The following is a 27626-nucleotide window of genomic DNA, read 5'->3' as shown; positions in this document are numbered from 1 at the left end:
TAGCAAACCCTTCTCCAGCTCTTCTATTTTGAATCAAATATTTAAATATTCACTGAAGCAGAAAATAGAGTTCTACTTCTCCTTTCTCACAGAATTGCTATATTTTAGAGTACTTGTTTTTACACTTTTCCTCTCTAGCCCAAACATTATACAAGATACAAAAGCTTATGTGTTAGGGACAAAGATCAATTGTCAAATGCCTGCTTTTTAACAGGATAAACCCCCTGAACCCAGGAGATGCAATTTCAAATTCCTTCAGGAAAATGAAGGATCTGAGTTCTCATCAACAAAGTCTTCCTGAGAATTATGTGAGTAAAATTTCTATCTGGTAAATCCCAGTAAGACAAAGGTAAACGATTGAGGTCAGGTATTTAACCAAATAGCTCTGTGTATGCACATATAAATTTAGGGGGTGAACTGATATATAATTTTTTGTTGTAGATGTAGTTTGACTGGACATATTGTTTTATGATTCCACTGCAACACCACAACACATGAGTCTTGACACTGAATATTTACTTATATTCTCCCTTTTCTGGTATAGAGTTTAATTGTGCTGAAACACCCAGATAAGTGAATGAAAAGCCCTATTGATTACAAAGTATATGTGTGGAATCTGCTGCTATTTTTTGCATATTGTTTAAGTACAAACAAAGCAAATAAAGAGAAAAAAAAAATTAAAGGAACAGATTAGAGCATTTAATGCAGGTATAACAGCAAGATAGAGGCGTTCAGAAATACTCACCAAGGAGAGAAGCCCCACAGGTTCCCCCATTCTGGCAGTAGTTGTAGCAGTGATTGGTTTCACACCTTTCACCAGAGTAGCTTGGCCAGCAGTGGCACCGGGCATCCCCCTTCTCGTTGATAATGCACTTCCCTCCGTTCTCACAGGTCAATTTACAGCTGTCATCTGCAGCAAAACACACACAGCTTCAACAGCCCAGCTCCAAAAAATGGCAAAAGAGACCCTTGCATAAAGTACAGCCACGGATCTCTGTCAGCGAGGGGCAGAATATCACTTTTCAGAAAGGAGAAAGTTACTATGCCTTCTGTTTGCACAGTGACAGAAAAACACCCACAATTTGGGGACCATAAGCCCTGGAAAAGCTCCCAGGAGCTGCTGGGAGCTCTTGCATGTCACAGGGAGGTTGGCCTCCCTAGGATCTAAGTGAGCAATGATGGCATGAATTCCTGTTTGAAATTATAATTCCCAGTTTGAGAATTGGAAAACTGAATGCTGGCTTGATCTGGAAGACCTCAGAAAACTTCTCAGTCATTTTCTTGTGACTTCAGCCCTTTTTAATTAGCCTTTTTTGGATTTCTCTTGTACATTCTCTCCTAATAGCCTTCTTAACTAAGCCCCGTCCAAATTATTTAAAAGGAAATTATTTAGCCTTTAAATCCTCTTCCAAAATTGGTATTTGCACACAAACCTGTTTCTCCTAAGCCATATTTTCTGCTAATTTATTTTTTTTCTGCTCAGACTGTAAAATCCCTGAGAAGGGAAGCTGCCTGCTGCTCTGCAATTCTATTTCTTATGGCAGCAGTGCCACCCTCTTAGTGATGAGGTATAAGGGGACACGAACTTTGATCAGGCCAGATTCAGTCCTCATGTAAAGCTCTTGTGTAATTAGAGTTGTGCCTCTCTTAGAAACACTTTGAACAGTAAACCTCTATTAATTTCAATGAACAAGGTACAAAATCACTCAATAACATCAGCAAATTAATTATAGATGAGCACACACATAATGCTCAAACATACAAACAACTGTAATCCTAAAGAAACAGAAAAGCACCTTTCCAGCCCAAATCATACTTTCAGCAACGAGACTTCATTTGTCATGTAGCAAAACAATTCTGTGAAGCCAGACTGCTTCTTAACTAATCCAGGAATTTAGCCAACATGGCTTTAAAAAAGAGAGATGCCACAAGTACTGAGAACTTTTCAATAATACATCCACCAGCTGCAGCAGTGTTTCTGAATTCATCTTCTTTAGTCAAACAATTAATGAAAAAGAGTCCAAGTTCCAATTTGTCCCTTTCTGGTTGAGGTCTAACGCTGACTGGCACGGCACAGGCACAGCACCTCCTTTGGGGTTTAATGAATTTAAATTTGTGTTGCAAGTGCAGAGCTTAGCAGTGTTGGATGTTCTCTACCTAAACAGTTCTCTCCAGAAAGAACTCTGTAAAACCTGGGAACACAACTGTGCTTGTGCAGAGCCTTTTCTTTGGATGCTCCCAAGTCTCTCTTTCCTGCCTGTGTGCGCCCCTCCTCAGTGGGGTCTGCGCCTCTTTTCACAGCCCGTGCTGAGATGGTGCAGACACAAAACCTGGCATCAAACCTATTTAAACAAAACTTATAGAAACTGTCACCCTTCAGATAATTGTAACTTTCTAAAACTAAGCTGCAACTAAATTTCCCGTGATGGACTGAGTGGCACCTCATTATTTCCCGAGTTTTACAATAAAACCATGAAATCCACTTGATTTTTTGGTATCCACCTGTATATATGCAATTTCTGTAAGAAAGCTACTTTGTATTTGGGAGTTTGAGGATGCTTCAGTGTTTTATTAATTTGGGTGGTTCATTAAATCCTTTGATGTTCCATGAACCGTTCTTCGGTTACTCATTATAGAAGTTGTTTGAATGGATAATGTAGCATATCTTATTGGAGAGAAGGTCTATTTTTGTTTTGCTTATCTTATCTGTTTTACTTATCATTACTCATGAGTTTATGGAGCAGAACTTGGCAAAAACAGAATAAATAACAGTGAAGTACAGACAACTGCTCATTTTTATGAACCTTTCTGATAGTGCATTAAAAACATATTCTATTTCTCTTTTAGAGCAATTCCACACAATTAAGATATAAAATTAGGCAGAAAATATGGAAATTACTACTGATTTTGTTCTCTGTGAAACATTTTGAATTCAAGACTTTCAGTACAATTCTAATATGAAACAGAGAAATGGTAATACAGCAATTTTGGACTTTCAATAAGCTGAGAAAGAAGATTGAAAGATGCAATGGAAAAGGCAGTTTTAAAATAGTGTATTAAACTTGAACAATATATGGGGTTTAATGCTGCTGCTTTGTTGTCTGGAGGTAAATACAGGAAACAAATTACACTGATTCACATCAGCTGAGTACAAAAGGGGATGACATGCCTGCCTTTGTGTGGGAGACATGAGCAGAACAATTCCATAGGAAAAGACAGGAAGGAGTACAGGAGAAAAATACAGAAGAATTAGTAGAAAAAGCTGAATACAGTTAATTGGAGTTACTGAATAAATACCTCAGAAAGAAGAAGTGGGGACAAGTCTAGCAAGTGCCCACCCTAGGAAAAAAACTTGTTAAAAAGACAAAACTAACTCCAGTCTTCAATGCTGCTCTGAGCTTGCTAAACTCAGACTTAAAAACCTCTCAGCTGTTCTTTTCACTTCTGAAATGACAGAGGTATATTATTTCACTTGTTATCCTACCTCTAGTCTAGCTAGAGAATCTCTAACATGAAAGAAAGGATTATACATAATGTAATTTTATATATTCTCCCCTAATCTGCATATTTAGTCTTCAGCTGCCTTGTTTTGCCAATTTCAATCTTAGCATCTTTAATAAATAATCAAAGAATTTTGATTTGTCATCTCTCATGATTTTCTTCACAGTAAAACTCTTTGACACAAACGTTAATAGACTTTGTCTTATCAGCTTCATCTTAGACTCTTTCCTTCTTCTGGAAGCAAAAGGAAAATCTTACAAAGGAACACTGATAAAACAGCAAATCAACGCTTTGTGAACTCTACTGGCATATTTTTCTTTCACTTGTTCAATTTTTTGATATTCCATTCCTCTCCCCCATTTACACAATACACACCTTTTATTAACATAGATGAAAGAAAAAACTAAGAAAAAGCCTACATTAAGCATTACTTGAAATATAATTCTAAACAAAAACTAAGGAAACATTTATTCAGTAGCCTGTTAAAAAGTCATAAAAGATACTGCAGCCATGGGAAGGTTAGAAAATTATCAATATATTAAAAGTGCTTCTCTAGGCATTTTCTGTCTACCCATAAAAATTTATAACAAGTCATTTAAAAAGCTCTTCAGATTTCTGTTTAATAAAAACACACACTCCTGAAAACATTACCACAGCAAAATCCTTTGCCCACTAGTTAAAATGGAGCATTACTGAAATTATGAGTTCAAACTGGTACAAGTCACCAGTGAAAACAAATTTATTGTATTTGTCCATTCTTCAACACCTAAGTAGTAACTATGGGTAATTTGAAATAATTTTTAGGTGGCTCTGTAACAGCAGAAATTCTTGACACCTGTTCCCCTGAGATGGACAAAGAGCTGACACTTGTCAGGGAGGGTGTTCAGACTGATTTGTGTCCATAGTTGGACAATGTTATTAATACCACATCATAAACCACTAAAACACAGTCTTGTTAATTCAATATTTAAAGCCTAGGCAGTATGGATCAATGAGATTTTCTCCAGAGAATTATGACATTTAAGGTAAATTAATTTAATTGCTGAACTTAGCAGTTTAAGCACAGAGGATCTCACCAAAATATCCATCACTTTCATTTCTGAGCCTGGAATTGAACATTAGGAAAACATCTCAATACACATAATACACACAAGAAATGCTATTCTGTGATTTCTGAAACATTTACAAATTCAAGCTGGCTAAGAAATCATTCCAGCAGTATGACCAAGCTAGGTTTGGCCTAAATTAAAACATTTTAAAGTACTTAATAATCTTCTATGGAAAAGATTCCCTCCCCATCACTAAAACACAGCAAAAACTTAGAGGCTCTTTTCTCATGAATTCTAGTTTCCTGTGTCTCAGTATTAGTCATTACAGAGGTTCCCAGAATATATAACTTTAGATAAAAATGCTGCAGGTTTTTTTTCTTTCTTTGACTGTTACTTCAAAGTCATTATTATTTGCTGTGTTGCTCTCACTGCCTTTTCACCATTGCTACAGTGTTTTTTTCTCCTGAATGACTCATGTTTAATTTGGGATCCACAACACCTCAGTGCTTTTCAAACTTCTCTTGGTCAGTATTTATACCCACTCACTTTTAAGTATCATCTTGTATCAGTTAAGCTGAAAGCTCATTTTTCATTTTGATGAATATTAGCAGGAGAGATATTTTTTTGAATCAGGGTTTTTGTTTCTTCACCTTTCAGTTTCAGCTAATTAATGTGTGTACGGAACATCACAAACTCTGCACTCACAGCCAGCCTGGCTTTTTGCAATGACCAAAACTGACCAGCTGTTTATTTTCTGGTTTTCCTGCAGTTTTCAGTACCTACCTAGGAGGCTCTGATCAATGCATGTTCCATTCATCAATGCTTTTCCTTCTGGACAAGCACATGTTGCACCAGAAGGGTTGAGTAAACAAATGAATTCACATGTCAGGTCCAAGCAGGGGTTAGGCACTGTGTAAAAAGACAAAATATTAGAAATATTGATTTTTTTTTTTTAAATTTAATAAATTCACAGCTCTGTTCTAAAGCCAAGAAAAGATAAATAATCAGATACAAAAATTCTGATACACTTCCACTTCCCAGGACAGCCTCAAGTCTGTGAATCCACTCCCCCAAAAAGCAATGCAAGACCCACAGAAGGACAGAATTTATTCCATTACCAAAAAATGGATTGGCTACATGGAGTAAAAAATTTCATCTGCTTCTGGCTAGAGGAATTGTTATTCATCTTTCTTCTAATTTTTTTTATATCTCAGTTACAGTGCAGGTACCAAAGGCATTTCTGTACAAATTTGTCCAGCGTCCTTTCAAATGGGTGCAAACGCATCAAAATTATATCAAGAAATATGACTAAATCTATTTTCACTTTGTACAATCAGGCTCTGGTTTATGTTTACACAATTTGGTTACTTTTTCCCCCACCCTGAGGTGATGTTGAATTCAAAATAATTATGCTTACTCACAGTCCATTTGTTTGTAGCGGTGCAAAATCAAGGCACTTTTTGCTTTATCAACATCCACACCGAGATATTCTACAAGGCTCTTGCCAAACTTGTGCACTCTAAATGCACCATTTTTAGGGCCTGCTCCATATATGTAATCCTCAAAAACGTCAATTCTATGTGGATGCAGTAAACCTTGAGTAAAAATGGATAGCAAATGCAAATACATATTCATATTCAAATAATAAACAACTTCTAAAAAATAAAAACTTCAATTCATTACTGTGATCCACACCTATGAACATTATTTTTCAGACAGCTTGCTTCGTCCTCACAAATATTATCTTTAAAAAAGCAATCTTCCTCAAAGGAACTCTTCCCATTTTGCAGGCAGCTTAAATGTCAAGATTTTTATCAGTTTTCCACAAAACTGAGCCTCAGAAATTGGCTGATCATTGGGAAAAAAAAAAACCAGAAACTCCATAGTAACAACTCACTAATTAGAACAGACTTGTTCTACTTGTTGTACCTTAGGTACAACGCTTTAACTAGACGTATGTGACAAGGAAGTAAGAGGTCATTTTGCTTCACATCAAAGAAATTATTCTGACAAAACATTTCTTCAGCTCCTGCCTAACATATTTGAAATGCTAGGTTTTGTCCTACACTTGTTTTAATTAATAATTATAGTAAATTAATGCAAAATAAATTGTTAACTCTACCCTACCAACTCCTCATTTTTAAGAGTTCTGAGGGCCTATTAGGCCATTACTTAGATTTCCTGGTGCATTTCCCTTATATTTACTTAATTTCATCAGTCAGCCTTTATTTCTTCCTATTGTTCTTTCATGCTCTCAGTGCATGGTACTCAGTATTTCATTTTCAAAAAAATATGTATGAATTTTTATTAATACTTTAAGACTTAATTCAATGGGTTGAAAGTTTTAGTCTCAAAGCAATTTCTAAACTCCCCCAATTTTCCTTTGGTCCAGTGCTAGAGGAGGTTTTGGTCAGATCCCTACACTCAAAGTGATCTTTCTTCAGATGATTATCTTCATGTATACAAATTGTGGAATAAAATACTTTTAAATCAAAAGAAGATTATTTCAAACTTGTTCTGTCCAATTGGGATTATGAGAAATTCCTCCTGGTATATTCCAGAATATCCTGGTGAATTCTGGGTTAAAACACTCAGTAGCACCAGGTATAATAACACCCTGAAATTCTCCAGAACCAGCTGCCCACTAAGCAATCCTCCCCAAAAGGCTGCTTTCACATCTTTTTTTTTAATGTGTCCCTTTTATTTGCTACTCAAATGTCATAAATTTCTTACTTAACAAATTGTTAAAAAGCCATTGTGCAATTAAAACCAGTTTGCTTCATCAGAATCTCCTTTTTTATCAAAAGGAACTTTCTTAATTCACATTCTGTTAGCAGAATTCTGTGATTACTCCCTGACCTGAAAGCCAAGCCCATTATTCTCCCAGAACTGATTCAGATCAACTGTTCTACAGCCCCTAAAACTCCAATTCAATGCAGGCAGCTCTAATATAAGTCCAAGTGAGATTGAGCCTAATTATTAATCACAATGTTACTCAATAGTACCTAAACTTGGAGAACTGCACACATATCTTTGAATCTTTGTTCCCCTAAAGTAATTTTATTAGATTATCTTAAAGCTGAAATTACCTTTATCTTATCTAAAACACTTGCTTAGATAATTTTTGAAGCATTGTCTAACAAAAGCACAAAGTATTACTCAATAATCACTGCTTTCTGCTTACATAGTTCCTATGAAGAGTGAAACTTCAGCCAAATAAGATAAAATAAAACAGGAATCATGTTATAGCAAGGCTCTCCATACCTTGTTTTGTGCTCACAGACACAACTGAGTCGGACCCATCAAAAAGAACACTGCCAATAACAGATAACTCAAAATCAGCCCAGAACAGGCGCTGGCTGAACTGATCAACTACGAGACCTACAAAGGAGATAAAGTTCAAATAGGAACATAAAACCTGAAAAAAAATCACTATTTTTCTATAACTCTACATTTTTATGTCATTCATATTCTTATGTACACAAAATATTGCAGCAATGAAAATGTTTGACTGGAAAACTAAGTGAATAAAATATTAGAGCTCTCACTTAAACCTTTCCCTTGGGGCAACCATGGTTTTTTATTTTCTTTACCTTACTCTGCCCAAGGTCAGCACCTTTTCTAACCCATTCTCCTCAGCATGTAGGAATAGAAATACCAGGTGGGAATTAAATATAGAGTCAAATCCTCTAACCTGTTCTCCCAACCAAAATCTAAGATGCCAATTGCACCACTGTGATCCCATGTTAAAAACTAGGCATTCAGAATTCATGGAGTCTTTGCACCCTGCTTCCACACATATTTAATTCTGTTCTCATTTTTATCACCAATACTTCCCATGCAGTCTTGCAGAATTAAAAATCAGATTATTTTAACTACATTACTGCTGCAAGACTTAAACAGCAATATTGGCAGAAATATAGCTATATACATATATATTTATCTGTATATGAAAAGAAAACAAAAGAGAATAAAATATCAATGGCATTATAAATACCCAGCCTCTAGGCAATAATTAAATAGTTAAATCAAGTAGTCCATGCTTCATAGAGGAAGATTAAATGGTTAATGTGCCATTTTAGGTCATGTTAAAAACTTCAGCCTGAAGAAAATATTGAAACCATAAAATAATTTAATTCTGAGCTTTTGAAGTTGCAGTGCATGTTTAATAAGAATGGGGAAAGGTATTTTTCTTCCTATTTATGTAAGTAGGTGAGTCAGAAAAAAATGCATCAAAAGAAATTATACATAACAGTGAAAATACTCCTCTTAATGTCATAAATTAATCAGCTGCAGATAGATGAAAGGAGGTAGAGAAAATCTGACTCACAGACCAGTGAAATATGTTTACATTTAAAACTCCATTAAAAAAAAAACAAAAAACCTCTTTTAAAGAACACTGGCATTATTCAGGGATATGGCTAAAGAGAATAATTTCTGGCAAAAGACAATCACAATGTGTCAGTTTTGTGTGATACATGGCACCTGTGAGGGGCATGCTTTACAAGCAGTCCCCACTCTCCAGATTTAAATTATTCTTTGCATTTTAATGAGAAGATTTAAATACAAATTAATACATAACTAGCATTCTCAATGTATTTTTCATTATATCAAAGAAGTACTTCTATTTGTTTTTTACATATAACACTCCGGTGATAGCAATTTCTGTGTGAATCCTATGAAGTCAAGCCCAAATGCTCAAATTCTCATTCCCTCTTATTTGAAATAGGAAAGCCATATGTGGTAATAAATGTAAGGACATTGTAAACAAAATCAATAAAATCCCATTGGGAGGAAATATTAAAGGTTTGAACACTGTCTTTGCATTCGCTCTATATGGGCCTGTGTTAAATATCTGACAAAAAAATTAAGAACTTCATGAACATTTTTCTACCATAAAGTCAAGGAAGAAAACACAGAAGGATGTTACTAAAGTATTTTCAGGCTGTAAATACAGGAAAATGCCTGTTTCTTGGGTGTTTTTTCAGGTTGGCTTTTTTGTTTTGTTTTGTTTTTTTAACTGAGAAACTGAAATCCTCCTGAGTTAGTGAGTACCAGGTATTTGGGAAAAATGAAGTGTTTACCTGTAGGTCTTTGCAGGTTCTTTTGAACCAGAATCCTTCTCAGAGTACCATCCATAGATGATTCCTCTATGTGAGACCGATCCCCAATAACTGTCCAGTACATCATCCTGAAAGTGTTAAACACAAAAATCACCTGAATGCCTGCACAGAGCCCCAAAACACTTCACTGGTGCTGAGTTGTTGTGAGCCTTTCCACACTCCTGGCAGAGTGAAGGTGTTGGTTTACATTTAAGCTGAGCAGGAAATTAAGTAAACAACTCGGAAGAGTTTAGACAATTGCAGAATTTTCTTTCCCTTGCCGTGTTTTGCAATTTAATTTGAATTACCATATCAGAGTGGTGCTGAAGGATACATACCCCTTCTTAGGATTGACAGCAATTGCATATGGCTCTCCTGCAATGCTGGTGAGGAGCCTGGTGCAGTTGGGTCCCTTCAGCTGCCCCACGTTGATGGAGTACCTGAGGCTGGTCCAGTGGGTTGTGTAGTAGCTGAACCAATGCATTCGGGAATGATCAGTCCAGTAAATATTCCCAGCCACCCAGTCCACAGCGATGCCCCTGGGCCTTTTGAACTCTGGACACTAAAAGGAACAGATGTTGCAGTCAGATTTGTGGAAATGGCCTCCCACAGCAGCTGCACAGCCACAGATTCCTGTCACTTTTTCAGAAACGCTGCGTTGGAAAGATTTAAACTGCAGGAGCTCAGCTCTGAGGGATCTGCTGACACCTCTATTCCGTGCAGAGGAGCAAGTCAGTGCTTCAGATCTGTTCTCTCAAGTTTAAGGCTACCCACATCAGGGAAAAGTCACTTTGACATCAACTACTTGAACTGAACTACTTCAACTACTGAAGCAAATAAGTGTTTCGGACTGTAATTTGAAATTGAAGGAAAAGGAAGTTTTAAGATTATGCAGCTATTTTATTCCATGGTGTTCCATCCCAAAGCCCTCAGTGAAAACAGGGTGAGCCCATCCTGAGGACTGGGTAGAGAAAATCTGCATTGAAAAACTGCATAAAATTCCCTCTGTATTCATGAATATTCATCTTCACACATAAAAGATGATTGATTGATTATAACATTATATTTATCAACTGCAGGATTTCTATTGATAATTTTTTTTTTTTCATCATGATTAAGGCTTAGCTCATTGATGGTCCTAAGGACAGGAGTTCATATTTCAAACAGAAGATCTATAAGAACAACTCTAAAGTTTACTGGAATTCCTGCAGAAATGAGTATTACTGTAAAATAGGATTACCTAACTCTTTCTAACATGAATGCAGTGTATCATAAAAACCTCAAGACCAGCATAAACTATAAATACACATACAGTTTCTTGCCTATTTACTTATAGCTGTATCAAATTAAATTACGAACAAAAATCATACATTCCTTAAAATATGAAACAATGAAATGATACTAAGACACATAATTGAAAACCAGGAAAGAAAATCCTAAAATAACTTGTTTTCCCTTAAGTGTCAGAGTTCCCTAATACCACAAGACATTTGTAGACTATTTTCATCATAAAATAAAGGTCATTTCATTCTCTAGGTGAAATAATAGGACCACAAGGTCCTATTATGAATTTAGAGAGTTCATTGCTCGTAAACTTTTAATTCTGCAAAAATTTCATAGAAGGTATGCTTTATAGATTTGTAGAACCTTGGTTTTCTATTTAGAGGAATAGTAAAGCAGTAAAATCAATCACTGCATTTACAGAACAGTATTTCTTTAAAAACAGGGTCATAGTTTTTTTTAAAGTTAAATAAAATATTGTACCATAATTCTTTGGTATTAGATGATGACAGTGACTGCATATGCTTCCACAAATAATAGCATTCTTTTTTTTAAGAATTCTTCTTCTTTTTTCTTTGTCACTATCCAAGCAACATTCACAGAAAGAACCAGATCCCAAAAAAAAGTGGTATTTTCAGATATGACTAACTGTATTTTTAGTCCAAACTCCTTTCAGTTCTGGGCAATATTCAGGCACCTGAATCAAGAAATCTCTCATACCTGGAGATCTCTTTGGATACTACAAGGATTAATGGCTTACAATGCTGGAACCAAATATTCTTTTAAAAGGAAAGCAGTCATGGCCAGAAAAAAAAAAAACTCATACCTTTTATTTTTTTCTTTTTTGACTGGTCAAACCCACAGTTTACAATAAGACTCTTTTTTGAGAGCCTGGAAAGACCAAGATGGGAGTTGCCAAGCAGACTAAGAGATGGCTCCCCAAAAAAAGGTGGTTCTAGAAGCAGATGAGGCATCCTAAAAGAGACATCCTACAAAAACTGGGGAATGAGGATGGGGTTGTTGAGGAATACTGACCCTGGAAAGGTGAAACTCCAGTACTGCTGGGGGAATATTAAAGATCAACTGAAGAAGGAGACGAACAGAAGAAATGTCAAGGAGACATCTGGTGTAAGAGATTTTAAAAAAAAGAGGAAAATAAAGAAGCACTAGCCGATGCTGTGGCTGTGTAATTTCCAGTTCTGTTCATTAAGTTGCAGCTACATCATATTTCTGAGGTCCTCTGCATCTTCTCACACTGTCTAGCAAAATCACTAACTGGAAATGAGCTCTTACCTAATAGCTTATTTGGATTATGTTAATTTTGAAGAATAAATCTGCATACAAAATAAGGATGAAAACACAGGAAGAAAATCACATTAATGTTTTCTACAGTGATTTTAGCCCACTTTGATGCTAATTATAACGTACTACAACTTATTAGAAAAATCGAAGTTTGAAAGCTAATTGCCTTTCACAGTTTGGAAGTCTCTGCACAGCTACAGACCACGTCAGCTCAATGACTTTTAATTAGAACTGCTGTCTTCTGTAAATTCTGTTTTCAAGGTAAAGAATTAATAACAAAAAAACATAACAAAAAAGTCAAAAAAACAAACAAACACACACACAAAAAAAAAACCAAACTGCAGTAGCAACTTGGATCTGGAAACCTTTTTCATATAACGGCAGATTAGAGATTTTTCAGCCCCTAAAGTTGACTTTGACTGAGGAAAATATGTTGCACGTGCAGTAGGAATGCATCCCTTTGCCATGTTTAACAGGAAGAATAAATGACAAATCTAATTTGTATCATAAGCACATATGAAGCAGTATTTTATCTTATTTATTTTGCAGATATTTTGGGTATGGAATTGCTGTGAAAGAAAGTAAAGGAATGTTTTATTTTGCCTAAGATATCTTCATTAAAAAATAATATATTATCTAATGTTATATTACTAGTAGAGTAAAAAGAAATTAAAAACAACAAAATGTTTAGAATTTTGCCCACTGAAACACATTTTTGTTGCTAGATGAGCATCCCAGTGGCTGCAGTAATTTACCAAAACACCACTTGTATTACATAAAGTAGGATCACTTATAAACTCCAACCAGCTTATTCCAGAAAGAGTCTTCTAAGTATATAAACTTCATCAAGACAGAGCTGTAACTCTAAGGAAAAAACATAAATTCCTTCTCTTTATACCCTATGTTGCCCTGTCTCTTCAGTGCACGTAGGCCCTTGTGACAATGTTTGATCCAACAAACAAATTCAGATTACAAAGCTGAATGTGGAAAATACACAGACTTTGAATATATCTTGGACATTTCTCGTTTATATTTGTGAAACATTTGCTTAAATAATAGGAAGTTATTTTCCCAGTGTTTTCTCATTAATATTCTAATATTTAGAGTATTTAGAGAAAATGGGCTGGAAGCAGTTTGCATTCACAGGGGTGCACTGGGCCCTGGGGTTGGGAAGCAGGAGTGGACTCATCCCAAGGGTGGTTGAGGGCTCTTGTGAAGCTCTCAGAACCCTGGGGCTGGAGCAGGCTGCCCATCAACTGACTGGGTACACTACAAAACCTCTGCTTTTCTTCCTGTTAGATGGTGTCATCATTTTAATGCTCATCTTTTTGTCCTCCTCCATAAAATAAAGCACTTGAGCTGAAGTGGCTCCGTGTTCGTTGTTCACCTCAGATAACTTCTGCAGCTCTCTCCAAGGATTAGGCAGCAGACAGCTGCTCCAGTTATCACCAATTCACTCCGACTGAAATCCTCTTCTGCATCTGTCAATAAACTCTGAAGAGCTGATATTTACTATTTCCTTTAATGCTTGAATTTGTACCAGTCTTAAACCCCTTTAAATGGAAAATCAGGAGAGCTACTTAAAGCTATTCTCTGAGGAAGGCTCTTGATATGCTAATTCTGTGGAGCAATTTTGGTTGAGATGGATTTTTGCATTAATGTAATTACCTGAAAATGCAGGTGACTTTGTTCAAGTTTACTGTCCTGATTTACATATCAAAGTCTAGATATAAAAGTTATAATTTAACCTTTGAAAACTTATCCATTAAAAAAAAAAGCTTGTGTTAAAATTAAGGAATTCTCATGCTTCTTAAAACCAAATTTCAGTGACAATATTAAAGCAACACTATAAAACCAATTAACCTATTGATCAACTGCAAATAAGGCAACAATATTAGAATATTAATGAGAAAACACTGGGAAACTAACTGAACAGTTAAGCACAATGAGAAGCAAATGTTTCACAAATATAAACGAGAAATGTCCAAGATATATTAAAAGTCTGTGCATTTTCCACATTCAGCTTTGTAATCTGAATTTGTTTGTTGGATCAAATATTGTCACAAGGACCTACGTGCACTGCATAGACGGGAACATGGGGTATAAAGAAAAACATCATTTTTTCAATATCTTTGAATCAAAAAGGAAGTGACTAAAAGATATTCTCGGATAACAGTGAAAAGGGATTGGAAAAGCAAAAACTATTTCAGTAGGTTAGAAAAATATTAATTCTAACAATATTTTATCTCTATTAGTTTAAACAGGGAGACAGTGAACAAGTTGTGAAAATTTCAATCCCAGGAGTATGAAGATGTCTGAAGGAAGCTTATGCTCCATTTTATGGACCTCTAAGGTTAGATCTTTTAGAGGTCAGTAAACTGCTCTTGCTGTGGAATGAACCTGCAGATTACCCCCAAAAAGAAAAAAAAAAAAAAAAAATAACAACACCACCTTCTCAACACTAAATTCACAAGGCTTTACATTTCCATTATTTTCTAATTAATAACTCAGTATTGAGAACTGTTTATCAGGATTTTTCAAACAGAAATGTACACCACATTTAAATGAGAAAAACTCCACAGCAGAATTACTCCACATTTTCAATACAAGTATCCTCCTGCAAAACTCAAATGACAGAGCTGACCTGTTAGAGATTCTAGGCATCATTTTGTACTTCAGATGTACAATCCATACATTTTTCTGAACAAAATCTAGACACTTCTGCTGGGCAGGTGGAAGTGTTGGTTTGAAACTACTCTTATAAAGATGCAACAACAGATTGCAGGTATCTTCAGGGTCCATTGGTGCCTACATCAGGAGGTTTTTTTGCCCTGCTGGTGTCAAAGGTCAGGAATGTCACGCCTTTGGAGAGGAAATATCCTTGGGTGGAATGTACTCAGAAGTGGTTTCAGAAGTGTATGAATTATAGATGAAAGATTGGGCTACTGTTGCTGCTCCTGTTTATTCTGGGTGTATAAAAGCAGGCATGTGATGGGAGGTCATCCCTGTTACCTCTCCTAAGTTTAAGGAAATGTGAAACAGCCAGACAGGTGTTTTTTCTAACTGGCCAAAAGAATAAAAAAAATGAAAACTCTACTCTGCTATCAAATCCAATGAAGACTAAAAAACCCAAAATCTCAACTTAAAGCATTATAGAAACACCAATGCAAAGAACACATTGTTACTTTCAGTTCAGCAATATCACTTCCTAGAGAATTTTGTAGAAATATTTTAGACAAAATGAATAGCAACCTGCATGTATTTTATTTTCAAGTAAAGACCACTTAAAATTAACCAAGTTTAGGAAAATCCACATTTCTGTTGCAAAGCCTAAACCTACATTTATGCTTATCCAAAATAAGATACTGTGAAGTTCAACAATACCAATCATTCTAACTTTTGAATATATGTCATAACTTTGCCAATATTATTGTTTATATGATCTCTGTAGAAATTAAATTAAATTGTGTTTACTGTATAAATTAAATTAAATTGTGTTTAATCTCCATTTTCTATCTCCCAAAGAATTGAAATTCATGGCTTTCTTCTTCTATATATTATATTCTTCCCATTTCTCTGTGGAAATAAAAAATCTTGATGTTATACAGCCTTCTCAATGTTCTAATATAGTGATTACTTCTCTGCAGGAAAGTTTTTTAAATCCTACAATTTTGTTGTCTTGGAGACTCTATCAAATCTGTCAGAGTCTTTAACAGAAAAGCTTTAGTAGCAATATATATCACTGAAACAAAATCATTCTCAGATAGACATTTTAATTTACTGAATCAGCCCATGCTATTATAGAAGAGTCAGAACAGAAAAAATAAATTGAATTAAATTTGTGTGATTTAATCTTTGATTTTGATCACTTACTATCAAGCCACTGTTACTCTGCCTTCTCTCTCTGTCGTGAAGTTTTCTGTAGAAAATCCCTCCTGGATTAAATTGAGTGCTCCAAACAATCATATCCCCTTGAAAATATGCATCCATTCCAGTTATCCTTGAATTGTGTTCAATATGTGATATTTGCTGATGAGCATCACTGTAGTTGAATGGATATGCAAAACCCAGGATGTCAGTGTCATTAGCAACATAGAGAACTTGATCTTCAGAGCCTAGGGATTATTATAATGAAACAAAAATAAGGTAAATGTCAACTAATGCAAAATCAGTGTGTTTTACTCAAGCAGCTTTTTGGTGCTCAGCTGATATAATTTCTGAGGTTAAAATTATTTTACGGTTGTTGAAGACTGAAGCAACACTTACACTCTGAGCAATAAATGCAACTCTTGATATTCTGATATCAAAATATCAACTTCACTGCTCACCAAGTGCACAGTGAGACACCCAGGACTACATTTTAAGGTCTATGTAATATTAGAGTTTAAATATTTTAAAGCAGTATACAAAAATACAGGATATTATGCATTCAGCCCATATGAATCCCATATTTTTATATGCCTGCTGTCTTAAGAGGGTCTTAAATGTATATATTAAAGGAACACAGAGCTGTCAATAAACATGGTTTTAAATTGCTCAATTGGAAATTGAGTGGAATGACTTTATCTTCAGTGAAGACTGTGAAGTTTTGACTGCAACAGAACCTGTGTCTTACATCTCCTCATTTCAGATATCCAGATACCATCTTGACCCACATGTTGTAAAGCATATTATTCATCAGAAAATGTTCTCTAATATCAATTCATTGTGTTTTGAGAAAGTTAAAATCTGCTTGATAATTTAAAATGCATTTGGATATTTTTTATTTCCACATTTATATTGCATTTATCCATAGAGAATCAATTTAAAATGTCTGCCCAATACACTTCCTCCTTATGAGAATGAAATATCAAATATTATTTGTTCCCTACCTCCTGATAAATGCAAGAACAAAGAGGAGGTTGGTTAAAGCACATATCAGTGAGGAAAGAAGAAGGCATGAACTGCATTACAATGGAAATGAAGCTTGTGGACAATTCATTTAGGATAATGATTCCCAGATTTTTATATTATAAGCCCTCAGAATTATGTCTGTGTTCCTATAATAACAAATCATTATCTTCAATTAGGAACCCTATTTTTTCCCATGTCATAATCTGATTTTTTTAGTAACAGGTAATGATGCCAAACCCTGAGAGAGTCCGCGTTATGTGTGAAATACTCATTAATATGATCTTCCCATGGCAAATTTGCTTCAAAAAATAAGGACAATCAATATAACAAATGACAGCACTGTCTCTTTTGATTTTTACAGACTTACCTTTTGCTATGCAACTGTTGTTCTTCTCCTTATAATTTTTCTCACATGCACATCTGTAAGAGCCCTTTAAATTTTGGCAGTGTTGGGAGCAGGTACCAAATACCATGCATTCATTGATATCTATGAAGAAAAAATTGTAATTTATATTCCTGTAGTTTAATACACTAATATTTAACATGTTCATACAACCATGGGAAAAAGCAGAGGAACAAAGGGAACTCATGAACATTTTCCTGGTGACCAGTGTGGCACCATACATATTAAGACTACATTTTCTAAGGAATTTCATTTTCTGTCTGTTTACCTTGATTTCACCTTTGTATTATGCATCTCCATTATTTAGCCATCTCAAAATATTCTCATATGCTAACCTCAACACCAGTGTTAAATAATCTACTAGACTTTTTAATGGATTTAAAAAAATCCATTTAGTCCTTAAATTATTTAATAGCCTGACTTGAACCTTTTGACTTTCTAACCACCTATGTTAAATCAGTTGTTCTTAACAACTAATGTTAAATCTTTGATAATCTCTCCAGGTAAAATGTATGAATCTATATTTTGTAAATACTTTCTGGTGGTTTTTTTTTGTTTTGTTCGTTGTTGATTTTTTTGTTGTTGTTGTTGTTGTTTTGGTTTTTTTGCTTATTTTTAAAATTTCTTAATCCCGTAGCTATCAAACAGCTTTTATTCTGTGGAAAAAGAAAAACCCCAAACATGATATGTATCTCATTCTCCAGCACAGAAAATTGACTTTTAATACTTCACAAAAAGGGAAGATGGAAAATATTTGTACCTTCACATTGTCTATTCCTCCTGTTCCTCTGAAATCCAGGTTTACACTGACACAAAAGGGATGATTTTGTTTGATTGCAGAATGCATCATCTCCACAAGGATTCACATTATCTTCACATGTATATTCAGCAATGTCTAAACATAAACAAAATGTCTAAAAAATCCCTGATATTAACACTTTGTTCAAAGTGTTATAAATTATATCTAATGGAACAACAACAAATAACAAATTCATCTTTCTGTTTAAAGAGCATCAGGTAAATTTTTAACAAATAAATGACTTTATAGTGTTTATCTACAGCTGCATGATTTAATGCATTATATTTTATGCAATGACTGTATTTAACTGAGACACATTTCCCATCAATAATTTAATACTAAATATTTTCTTGTTGCAAATATGTAGCATTACAATCAACTTGTATTTAAATTTTGTAAAGAACTCATAACTACACCAAAAAAGCTCCACAACTTGAATTGCTATCAAATTTGCCTTGCTGTTGTGGTACAGAATTCCATTCAATTTCAAGTAAGAGAAGGAACTACGTTAAGCTGAGTTCTGTATTGTTTAATAGGTCTTGCACAGATGAAAGTCTTGGTAAATTGTTTCTTTTCTGCTACAATCAAGAGAACAGATCTTGCCAGCCCAACTCACTGATTTTGCAGTCTTGCTCATCTGAGCCATCTCCACAGTCATCAAACCAGTCACACTGCAGCTCCATGGGAATGCACTTCTTGTCATTGCAAGCAAACTCATCTTTTTTACACGGCCTGGCTTTATACGTGATTTTATCTACATAATTACAGATTAATAAGAGAAAAAATAAATCAGTATTTAGGATTCTCAAGTTTTAGACACATACAAATGGGAATCACTGCCAGGCATTAAGCAACTGGAAATTATTTCAAGCTTAAATTCTTTTAGTTTCAAATTCTGCTCTGCTAACCTGCAGTTAAGACGTACTGAAGGACAAGCAGATCTGTGTAACAAAATTTGCCTTTAAGGTGTTTTGTCTGATCTGAATGCCCTGAAAGGTAATATCACCTACCACAGTGATCTTCATCCGAGTTATCTCCACAGTCATCAACCTCGTTGCAAATCTGCTCGGGCCGCAGACAAACCCTGTTGTTCCTACATCTGTAGGGCCTCGTTGGAGGGCAAGGAAACTTTACTGCACAGCAAAGAAAAGAAGCAGCTCTTACCCAGATGTTAACATATTTTTAATGACACATCAAAGCCAGATATGTGTTGGCATTCTAAGTTCTTAATTTAGAGATTTTGTGTGATAAGGGCGATTTATAACTTTTTTTTTTTTTGAGAACTAGTAAACATGGCAGAAAAATAGCAAAAGAAGGATGAAGTATGGTGATGCTCAATATCACATCATACAAGTAACTTTTTGTTCCCTCTGTGAGTTTCCTACAGAAAAGTTTCATTTCTCAAAAATAGAAAATATCAAATATCTGAAATTACATGAAAAGCAATAACAAAAGAAAACTATATCCCCATATTTCAAGCTTATCTTCTAAAAGCAAAACAAAATTTAAGACACATATGCCTTTGTGTGTCTTAAATGTCATTCTTGCTTTATTATACAAAAAACTCTGAAAAATATAATGCCATACCACACATTTCAGCAACTTCATCAGAGTTATCGCCACAGTCATCCTCACCATCACAAACCCAGAAATGTAGTTTGCAGAGGGAGTTGTTGCACAAAAATTCATCAGCTCTACATATATTTCCCCCTGGGAAGATGAAAAGACAACAGAAAAAAAAAAATAAAAAAAAGGCAGGAAAGCATAAAGATGAAAGAATGTCAGTTTTTGATAAAACCACTACAACCATTCATCACACACTATTTGCAGAGAGTAACAGAGGTAGCATAACTAAATTTACAGATCCCAAAGGAGCAGGCTGGAGAGGCTATGGAATACTCATTCAAAAATCTCTTCCTTGACCAAACAGCTCCTGTCCCTGACTGCCAGCTGGGAATTACCAAGCCAGTGACCAGCTGGGCGTGTTCCATTTGCATTTAGCCAGGAGATGTTCAAACCCCCTGTCTGCAACTTTCCTGGTGCTGCAGCCTCTCAGCAAAGGCCTGGCTGGTACATCAGGAATTTGGGCTACCAGAGAACGAGATAAACAGAATTAGGGCCAAATATGTGAAAAGACAGTTCAGTCCTGCCAGAGCTCACCCTCCGAGTGGTGGAAAAATCTCTCCTCCAACCCGTGCTTTCAAAAAAAAAGCTCAGAAGTCTCTGTTGTCTGGTCTCAAGGTTGTTTACTGCAAGTTATCTAAAAGATTTTCTCCTTGGGCTGCTGTGGTTTGCTCACAGCTCAGGCAGAGGCACACACACACCCTGACATCCTCTCTGACCCCGACTGCTTCTTCTCTCCCACCCAGGGCTGCTGCTCTCTTTTATATGGTACATTACGTGTTACATGTTTACAGTTTTTTCCCAATGCCTATTAACTATATTAAATGGTGATTTTCTACTCTAAACCAATCTGTGAGTGCCAACATCACCAAGAACATGGAGGTAAGGAAGAAGAGGGAGGACAGGACAGTCCCAGATCCCTCGATCTTAAAACCTCTGACCCCCATGTACAAAACCAAAACCCCCCTGTACAGCACTCAAAAATCCTTCCCTTTACTCTGTGACTTCTACTCTAATATCTAAACTTTTGTGACTTCTTGTTCTTCCTGCAAGGTTGATAAATCATCCCATGGCTCAAATCGAAAATCACAGCTGTTTCCAGCTGCCTGCCAGGGTCTCAAATGCTTCTGACCTGGGCCCAGAACACCCAAAAATGTCTGAGGGACATTTTGAGTTCCGACAAGTCCAGGTTTGGTTCACACCAATGTCTGATCCTCCACCTACTCCCACTCCACATTTTGAGTCACATTTTGGAAACAAAGTGATTGCAGCGCATCAGCCACGAGGCAGCACCTTCTTCTGAGGAGCAACAGGCTTGGCCAGGTGTGTAAAATCCCCACCACCTCTAAATGCTGTATCTGGGAAAGGTCCAGCCATGTAGGCACAGAACAGATATAATTAAGTGACTTCTGACAGGATCTTTCTTTCTGTAACTTCTGAAATGCCTCATCAGGATATTTATTGAACACAGAAAGCAGCAAGAATAAAATCTTCCATGTGTTCTGAATCATCTAACAGAAGGGAACCTAGGGTAAAGGGAAAATGGTTTAGGGCAGAGTGCTCTCAGGCTTTAAAAATTAGTTCAAGGTAGATTCAGTTTTAATGTATGTTGTGATAAGAAAGAATTTGTTTCTCAGTTATGACTAAATTTTATCACTACCAATCAACAAAGTTATGGAAAGTTCTTGCAATTAATTTCCTATAAAACACATTTTTTTGGTAACTAGATTTTCAGTTTCCTGAGAGGAGTATAAAATAAATAAAGCTGTATACCTGCAGAGCAGGAAACAATGAAATTTTATATGATAATGCCAAAACTCTCAGTGTGGCTTACCTCAATGCATTACACCCACTCTAAGAGCTAGATCAGGCTTCAGTGGCTTTTTACTCATTCATTCAATGCCCTGTTCACACCTCATTAAAATCAATAGAAGGCTTTCTTTTGCTGCAAAGGTTCAGAATGGCAAACTTTTTTCCCCAAAAAACTAATTTCCATGAAATGCCTATTGCATAAAAGGATGTTTGAACTCTCACACTGCTACCAGGTATTATTCACTCCCATGGCAAATATAACTTACGAGCACTAACAGAAATATCCTGTATAATTATCCAAGGAAAATATATAAAATTCAAGTACTCTTCATGATAAAAGGCATGAATCCAAATAATAGTGTGTGCAATCACAATATAACCATCATTCTAGTTGTTTAATAAGATTGAAGAGAGTTATTTTTGTAAACATGCACAGTGGGCCACAGATAAATATTATGGATATTATTTTAGAATGCTGTAGAATAAAGCTCCATTTGTGTTTGCTGTATTTCCAAAGATGAAAAAATTAGTTATCAGTAAAATAAACTGGCATTTCTTTCATGTGATTGCTCTGCCTGTCATAATTCCTTTATAAAATAGATTTCTGCAACAGAATCATAATTGTGACATAAATACAAAGTATGATAGCAATAACCAACTAGGAATAGGCTTCTTATTGTAATGTAAGCAATTTGCAGTTCACAGAAGCTCCATTATGATACCCAAAGAATAACGTGGACATCAGATAAAATAAGTGTGTTAATATTTACTTCCACTTCATTGAGTTTTAAAGAGATACAGTCCAGATATTTTAAAAGTAGTTTTAAAATGGACTAGATGGCTGGTTTTTATTTATTTATTTATTTGACTTTGTTATCTGTCTTCTTGCACCTAAACACCTCTGGAGTATTCTGCACATTCCCTGGATTTCCTGGTCTTTCTTTCAAACTTAATCATCCCCACACAATGCCACTTTTTTTTCTCTTCTCTTTAGTCTTAAGTATTGTGTAAAAACTTAAAACAAGGAACATTTGCTTTGTGTCTGATTATTATGACATATAACTCCATTATGCTTTGAATTTATGCACAGAACATGTGACTGTAGGTGGCTAACCCACAGAATTTTCCATTTTAAAGAAAAAGAAAAGAAAAATCCAGGAAAAAAAAACAAAAAAAGATGACAAAATGCCAATTAAAATTATTCTTTAGGAAAAAAACTCCTTTAATTTGATTAAGAGGAGGGGCTGCTGAGGAATGTGCAGCTCAAGGGCAGCCTGGGCTGCAGTGGCCACAGAATGGGGGAGTTGAAAACCCTTCAGGCTGCAAGGAGGGTGCAGAGCAAGCTCCCTACACTCCAGGGCTCCAGGACAGCACACCTGGGCTTCTCCAGGGTGTGCTTGGGAAAGCCCTGGAGGGAAGAGAGGCCCAGCAGAGCCTGGTTGGTATGCAAGCATCACCTCATCCCAGCCCAGGAGTGATGTGTCTCAGCAAAGAGGAAGTCAAAATGTGCCAGAAGGACTCTGTGGATGAACGAGTTTCACATGGAAAAACACAAAAAAGAAGGTGAAGCACTGGCACAGGTTGCTCAGAGAAACTCTGGATGCCCATCCCTGGAAGTATCCAAGGCTGGGTTGGATGGGGTTTGGAGCAGCCTGGGACAGTGGAAGGTGTCCCTGCCAATGGCTGAGGGCTGGAACTGGATGAATTTTAAGGTTTCTTCCAATCCAAAGTGTTCTGTTTTCTGAAATGAAACAGAAACCTGGGTTCTTAAGATGACTTATTTAGCAAATGTTCATTATATTGCACAGCTGTGTGATTTATTGTGCATGGCTTTGTAATTTACTGTGGCCTATAAAAGCTTAAATTAACCAGATTTACTGCTGATTTCCTTGATGAAAAAGAATATACTTCCAGTAACAATATGACCTTTTAATAACTGAGGAAGGAAACAGAAAGGAGGAACAAGTCATAAACAACCTAAGTTTTACTTATTCCTACAGATCACTTGTTAAGCTGCTGAAATGTCTCCATCAGAAGAGGTCACAGAACTTTCCTTTCTCCACTCATAATGGCCAAGGTACCACTAACTTGCAAAGTGTGTGTTCATAAAAAGCCCAGTAAACATTTTTGGAGAAGTGTCTCTTGCCTTGGTCACAGTTTTCTTCATCACTGCCATCCACACAGTCATGGATCCCATCACAAAGCCATCGCACGGGGATACAGTAGGCCTTGTTTCTGCACCGAAACTGATCTTCTTTACATTCTGCTACACAATCCATCTGTGGGAACACAGACATCAGCTATGGATTAATGACTGACAGCAACAACAACTTGGCCACGCTGCCAGGATGGAGCAAAACCTGATGGAAACCACCCCAGAACCACACTTGGGGTTGACTTTGAGAAAACAAATTTCTGCACTCCAAAACCTGTCCACAGAGCACAGAAACACACAATCATGGGACTAAGTTATCTGACAGCACTCAAAGGATGCAAGAAAACCCATATTTGCCCTTTCAGTGATTTTGAAACCTAAAAAATTTATAAAAAAAAAAATCAGGAAAAAGAAACAAATCACCAGAAATGTGTCAGGTACCTCATCAGATCCATCGGCACAGTCCAACTCCCCGTTGCATTTCAAGGATGCTGAAACGCAGCCTCCACTTGCACACACGTACTCACTTGAAGAGCAGGTTGGAGATGCTGGTTACAAACACATATTTAAGCATTAAGAAAAATATAATTTATGAATAAACTGATTTTTAATGTAAAGTTTCCTTCTGGTTAATAGTGAGCCAACTTGTGTCTAAGCACTTTGTTAAACTACAATAAAATATTTGACAAATCTGAATTATGGCATCCTACATAAATTGTATAAGTATACTGAAAAGATAGTTGTGTTTTTCACTTAGAAATTTAATTTTATTTTCTCCTTATGCTTAGTAACAAAGGCAACTACAAAAATGCATATATTCATAGAAGGAGTATATTTTAAAAATCGCATTCCCTAAAATGGGCTTAGATTTTAGCTAAATGTAACTAATTTGTAATTGAATAAGCTAAATTTTTAGGAAACCATCTCATCGGAAAGTATACATTATTACAATTAAAACACATAAATACTAAGCAGGATATTTTTATATAAAGGCGGATATTTTTTGTTGCACTGTAAATCAGGAGAGTTTTGTCATAGGCTTTTATCACTTACATTTATCTTACAAAAATATTAGGAAAGTTCCTGTAAAAATAAACAACTGTATTTTCCAAGAAAGCAAAAATAAAATAAAATAACAATAATTTAGTGGACAAAAATCTTTGCGTAAGGACTATTAAACATAGAATGAAGATCAAAGCAAAACATTTCCGGACACACCGAGATTTACTGATATTTTCAGAGCAGAATTTTATATGTTGAGCATTTATTAACAAATTACAATTCAAAATAATTGAGTTAAATATTCCCCAACAAGCTCCACACTGCAGAGTTGTACATAAGTTGGATTTTCGAAGCACCAGTAGGAAGACACAATGATACAAAGTCAAAAGGTGAAGTATTTCAGGTTTTTTTTGCATTTTGTTGCTGCTGCTAGTGCCCAAGAAATCATGATTTGATGATTTATATTCTTCCTTCACTCTGATTCATTCCTGACTTCATTTTGTGCTTCAGAATTAGTTAAAACAATACCTGGCTCACAATTTTTCTCATCATCCCCAAGCTTGCAGTCCTCGTGGCCATCACATTTCCATTTTGCCGAGATGCACTGGCCATTGGAGCACTGGAATTGGTCTCTAGAGCAGCCTGTTTCACAATACCTCTGGTACCAAAGAAACAACCAATAAACAAGATCAAGAATTTAATATAAACGTTGGTAAATATGCAGCTGGTGACAGAAGCTACAGCCTATAATCCTGCATGTTGTGAAATATGTAGTAATTAAAGTCTTGCAAAATGAAATATATTTGTGGGTATGATACAAAATGGTCGCTCACACCCTCTAAATACCTGGAAAACACCTGAGATCCAGCATTGACAGAAAAAGAGAAGGTAGAAGAGGGGATTAAAAAAAAAAAAAAAAGAACAGAAAACCAGCAAAGTATTATCCAGTGAGCTTCTGATACACAACAAACAGTCTTCATTGCTATCTCAAAAAACTCTCACAAATTAAACCAATCCTGTGTGTAAAAAAATGTTTTGCCAAGCAGGACACAAAGTAATTATAAGATGGGGAAAGTCTGAGATCACTGCTGGGACAAGAAAATGTAGAATACTCTTCAACTTTACTTGATTTATTTGTATGTTCTCTTTTTAGAATAATTACATCAGGAGGTTTGGTTTTAATTTAGTAATGATATTTGCATACAGGGATTCATGTGTGGAGTTCCCACTGTTGCCTTTCAGAAAATTTCTTATGCAGGAATCCATTCTCCAACAATTTAAAGCTACTAATTCTCTAAAGAAATACTTTTTCTGGAAGATGCCTACCTCATCTGAGCCATCTGCACAGTCATAGTCTCCATCACACCAGAATCTTGCTGAAACACAGTCTCCATTTGCACAAGGAAAATCTTTCAAAGTGCACGTTTGAGGCTCTGAAGAAAGAAAAGAAACAACCCTAGGTTTATTATAATTTCCTTTAAATATTTTTACCCATAAACCCCCCCAATCATTCAATTAATAAATATGAAAAACTCAAAACAATTAGCTTGCAAATGATAAGGAGTGGTTTTAAGTGGGATTTTATTCCAAATCTTTTAACTAAATTTCACTTACATATAGTAAGATAGTAATTAAAATACTTTAATTACTTTCATATATTTGGGTTCTACCAAATTTCTTTGCAAAATAACATGATGTTGAATATATATATTTTATGAATTCCCATACATGTATGTAATTAGAGGGTTTGTGAAATATGCACCAGAGACAAAAAATACATTTTGCATGTCAATATCCAATGAAATTAGAACTAAGCAGATTTCTGACTTTCCATCACACAGTAGCACATCATTTATCACGTATCTTTTAGAGTGTGTGTGCCAAGAGTCAGCTTCCCCCGTGCTCAGCATTCAGGGGAGTGGCAAATGGAACACAAAATTTGGTGTTTCAAATAAAATAAAATTTTTCACTACTGCTGACACAGAAACATTGGCAAGGGGGACCTCTGGGGGAGAGTCCCACAGGAGAACACCATGTGCTTTCCTCCTGAAAATGAGGACCACTCCAAAAGACATTTTTTTGGATGGTGGAGCATTAGACTAAACAAAGGTAGAAGGTATTGGGGATTTAGGAGAAGACAAACAAATCTCTATATGCAATTTAGATCTGCCAGTCAGAGGGCTTGGGGAAAAAAAGGACTTAAAAGGCAAACAAGGATTATTTGTGGGATTATTTCCACCACAGGAAACAATGCATTATGTAAATGATGTAAAATCAAGAATAAGGATTAACTGGTAAAATCTTTTCAGCAGAGATGGGAAACAATTGACAGTGACTGAATGAAAGGAGAAGGATGAAAAAAAAAGAGGACACAGAGCAGACAGCAGCAATGGACAGCAGGAATGGTCAGCAATAAATTGAGAAAAGCTGAAGGGTCCTTTTATGAGTTATGGAAGGTGCAAGCATGAATGCTTTTGTAAAATGCACCACAGTGATAAAGAAAAGCAAACACAAAAGTAGAGGACACAAACTGAGAAAAATTTGGTAAATACCAGCATGAAAATAATACCACACAAAAGTTACATGGATGTAACAAACTTGACTTCATGTGTTTTGGGGTTTGTTTTTTTCTGTTTCTTAGTTTTTTGTTGTTATTTTTTTTCCCAGGATTTATAAAAATCAAAAACTGTTACAGGAAAGGAAT

The 27626-nt window shown here is 35.7% G+C and overlaps 1 protein-coding gene across 2 annotated transcripts in view; it reads right to left on the bottom strand.

The window, feature by feature from the left end:
- The window catches only part of LRP1B (LDL receptor related protein 1B), a 627450-nt gene that overhangs the window by 36162 nt on the left and 563662 nt on the right, over window positions 1–27626 (bottom strand). For both annotated transcript variants that reach the window (XM_077784902.2, XM_085584138.1), the window contains exons 68-83: window positions 26249–26355; window positions 25451–25580; window positions 24362–24468; window positions 23912–24044; window positions 19918–20040; window positions 19341–19463; window positions 18947–19084; window positions 18292–18426; window positions 17496–17615; window positions 16109–16350; window positions 9991–10214; window positions 9635–9741; window positions 7815–7931; window positions 5972–6145; window positions 5334–5459; window positions 746–910 (exon numbers count right to left, since the gene is read on the bottom strand). In XM_077784902.2, coding sequence (XP_077641028.2) covers window positions 746–910; window positions 5334–5459; window positions 5972–6145; window positions 7815–7931; window positions 9635–9741; window positions 9991–10214; window positions 16109–16350; window positions 17496–17615; window positions 18292–18426; window positions 18947–19084; window positions 19341–19463; window positions 19918–20040; window positions 23912–24044; window positions 24362–24468; window positions 25451–25580; window positions 26249–26355 — 2271 coding nt within the window. The remainder of the gene's footprint in view (window positions 1–745; window positions 911–5333; window positions 5460–5971; window positions 6146–7814; window positions 7932–9634; window positions 9742–9990; window positions 10215–16108; window positions 16351–17495; window positions 17616–18291; window positions 18427–18946; window positions 19085–19340; window positions 19464–19917; window positions 20041–23911; window positions 24045–24361; window positions 24469–25450; window positions 25581–26248; window positions 26356–27626) is intronic.

This window comes from Lonchura striata, chromosome 7 (genome assembly GCF_050655825.1).
Source record: "Lonchura striata isolate lonStrDom1 chromosome 7, ASM5065582v1, whole genome shotgun sequence".
Classification (NCBI taxonomy): Eukaryota; Metazoa; Chordata; class Aves; order Passeriformes; family Estrildidae; genus Lonchura; species Lonchura striata.
This window is presented reverse-complemented; position numbering and strand designations above follow the sequence as displayed.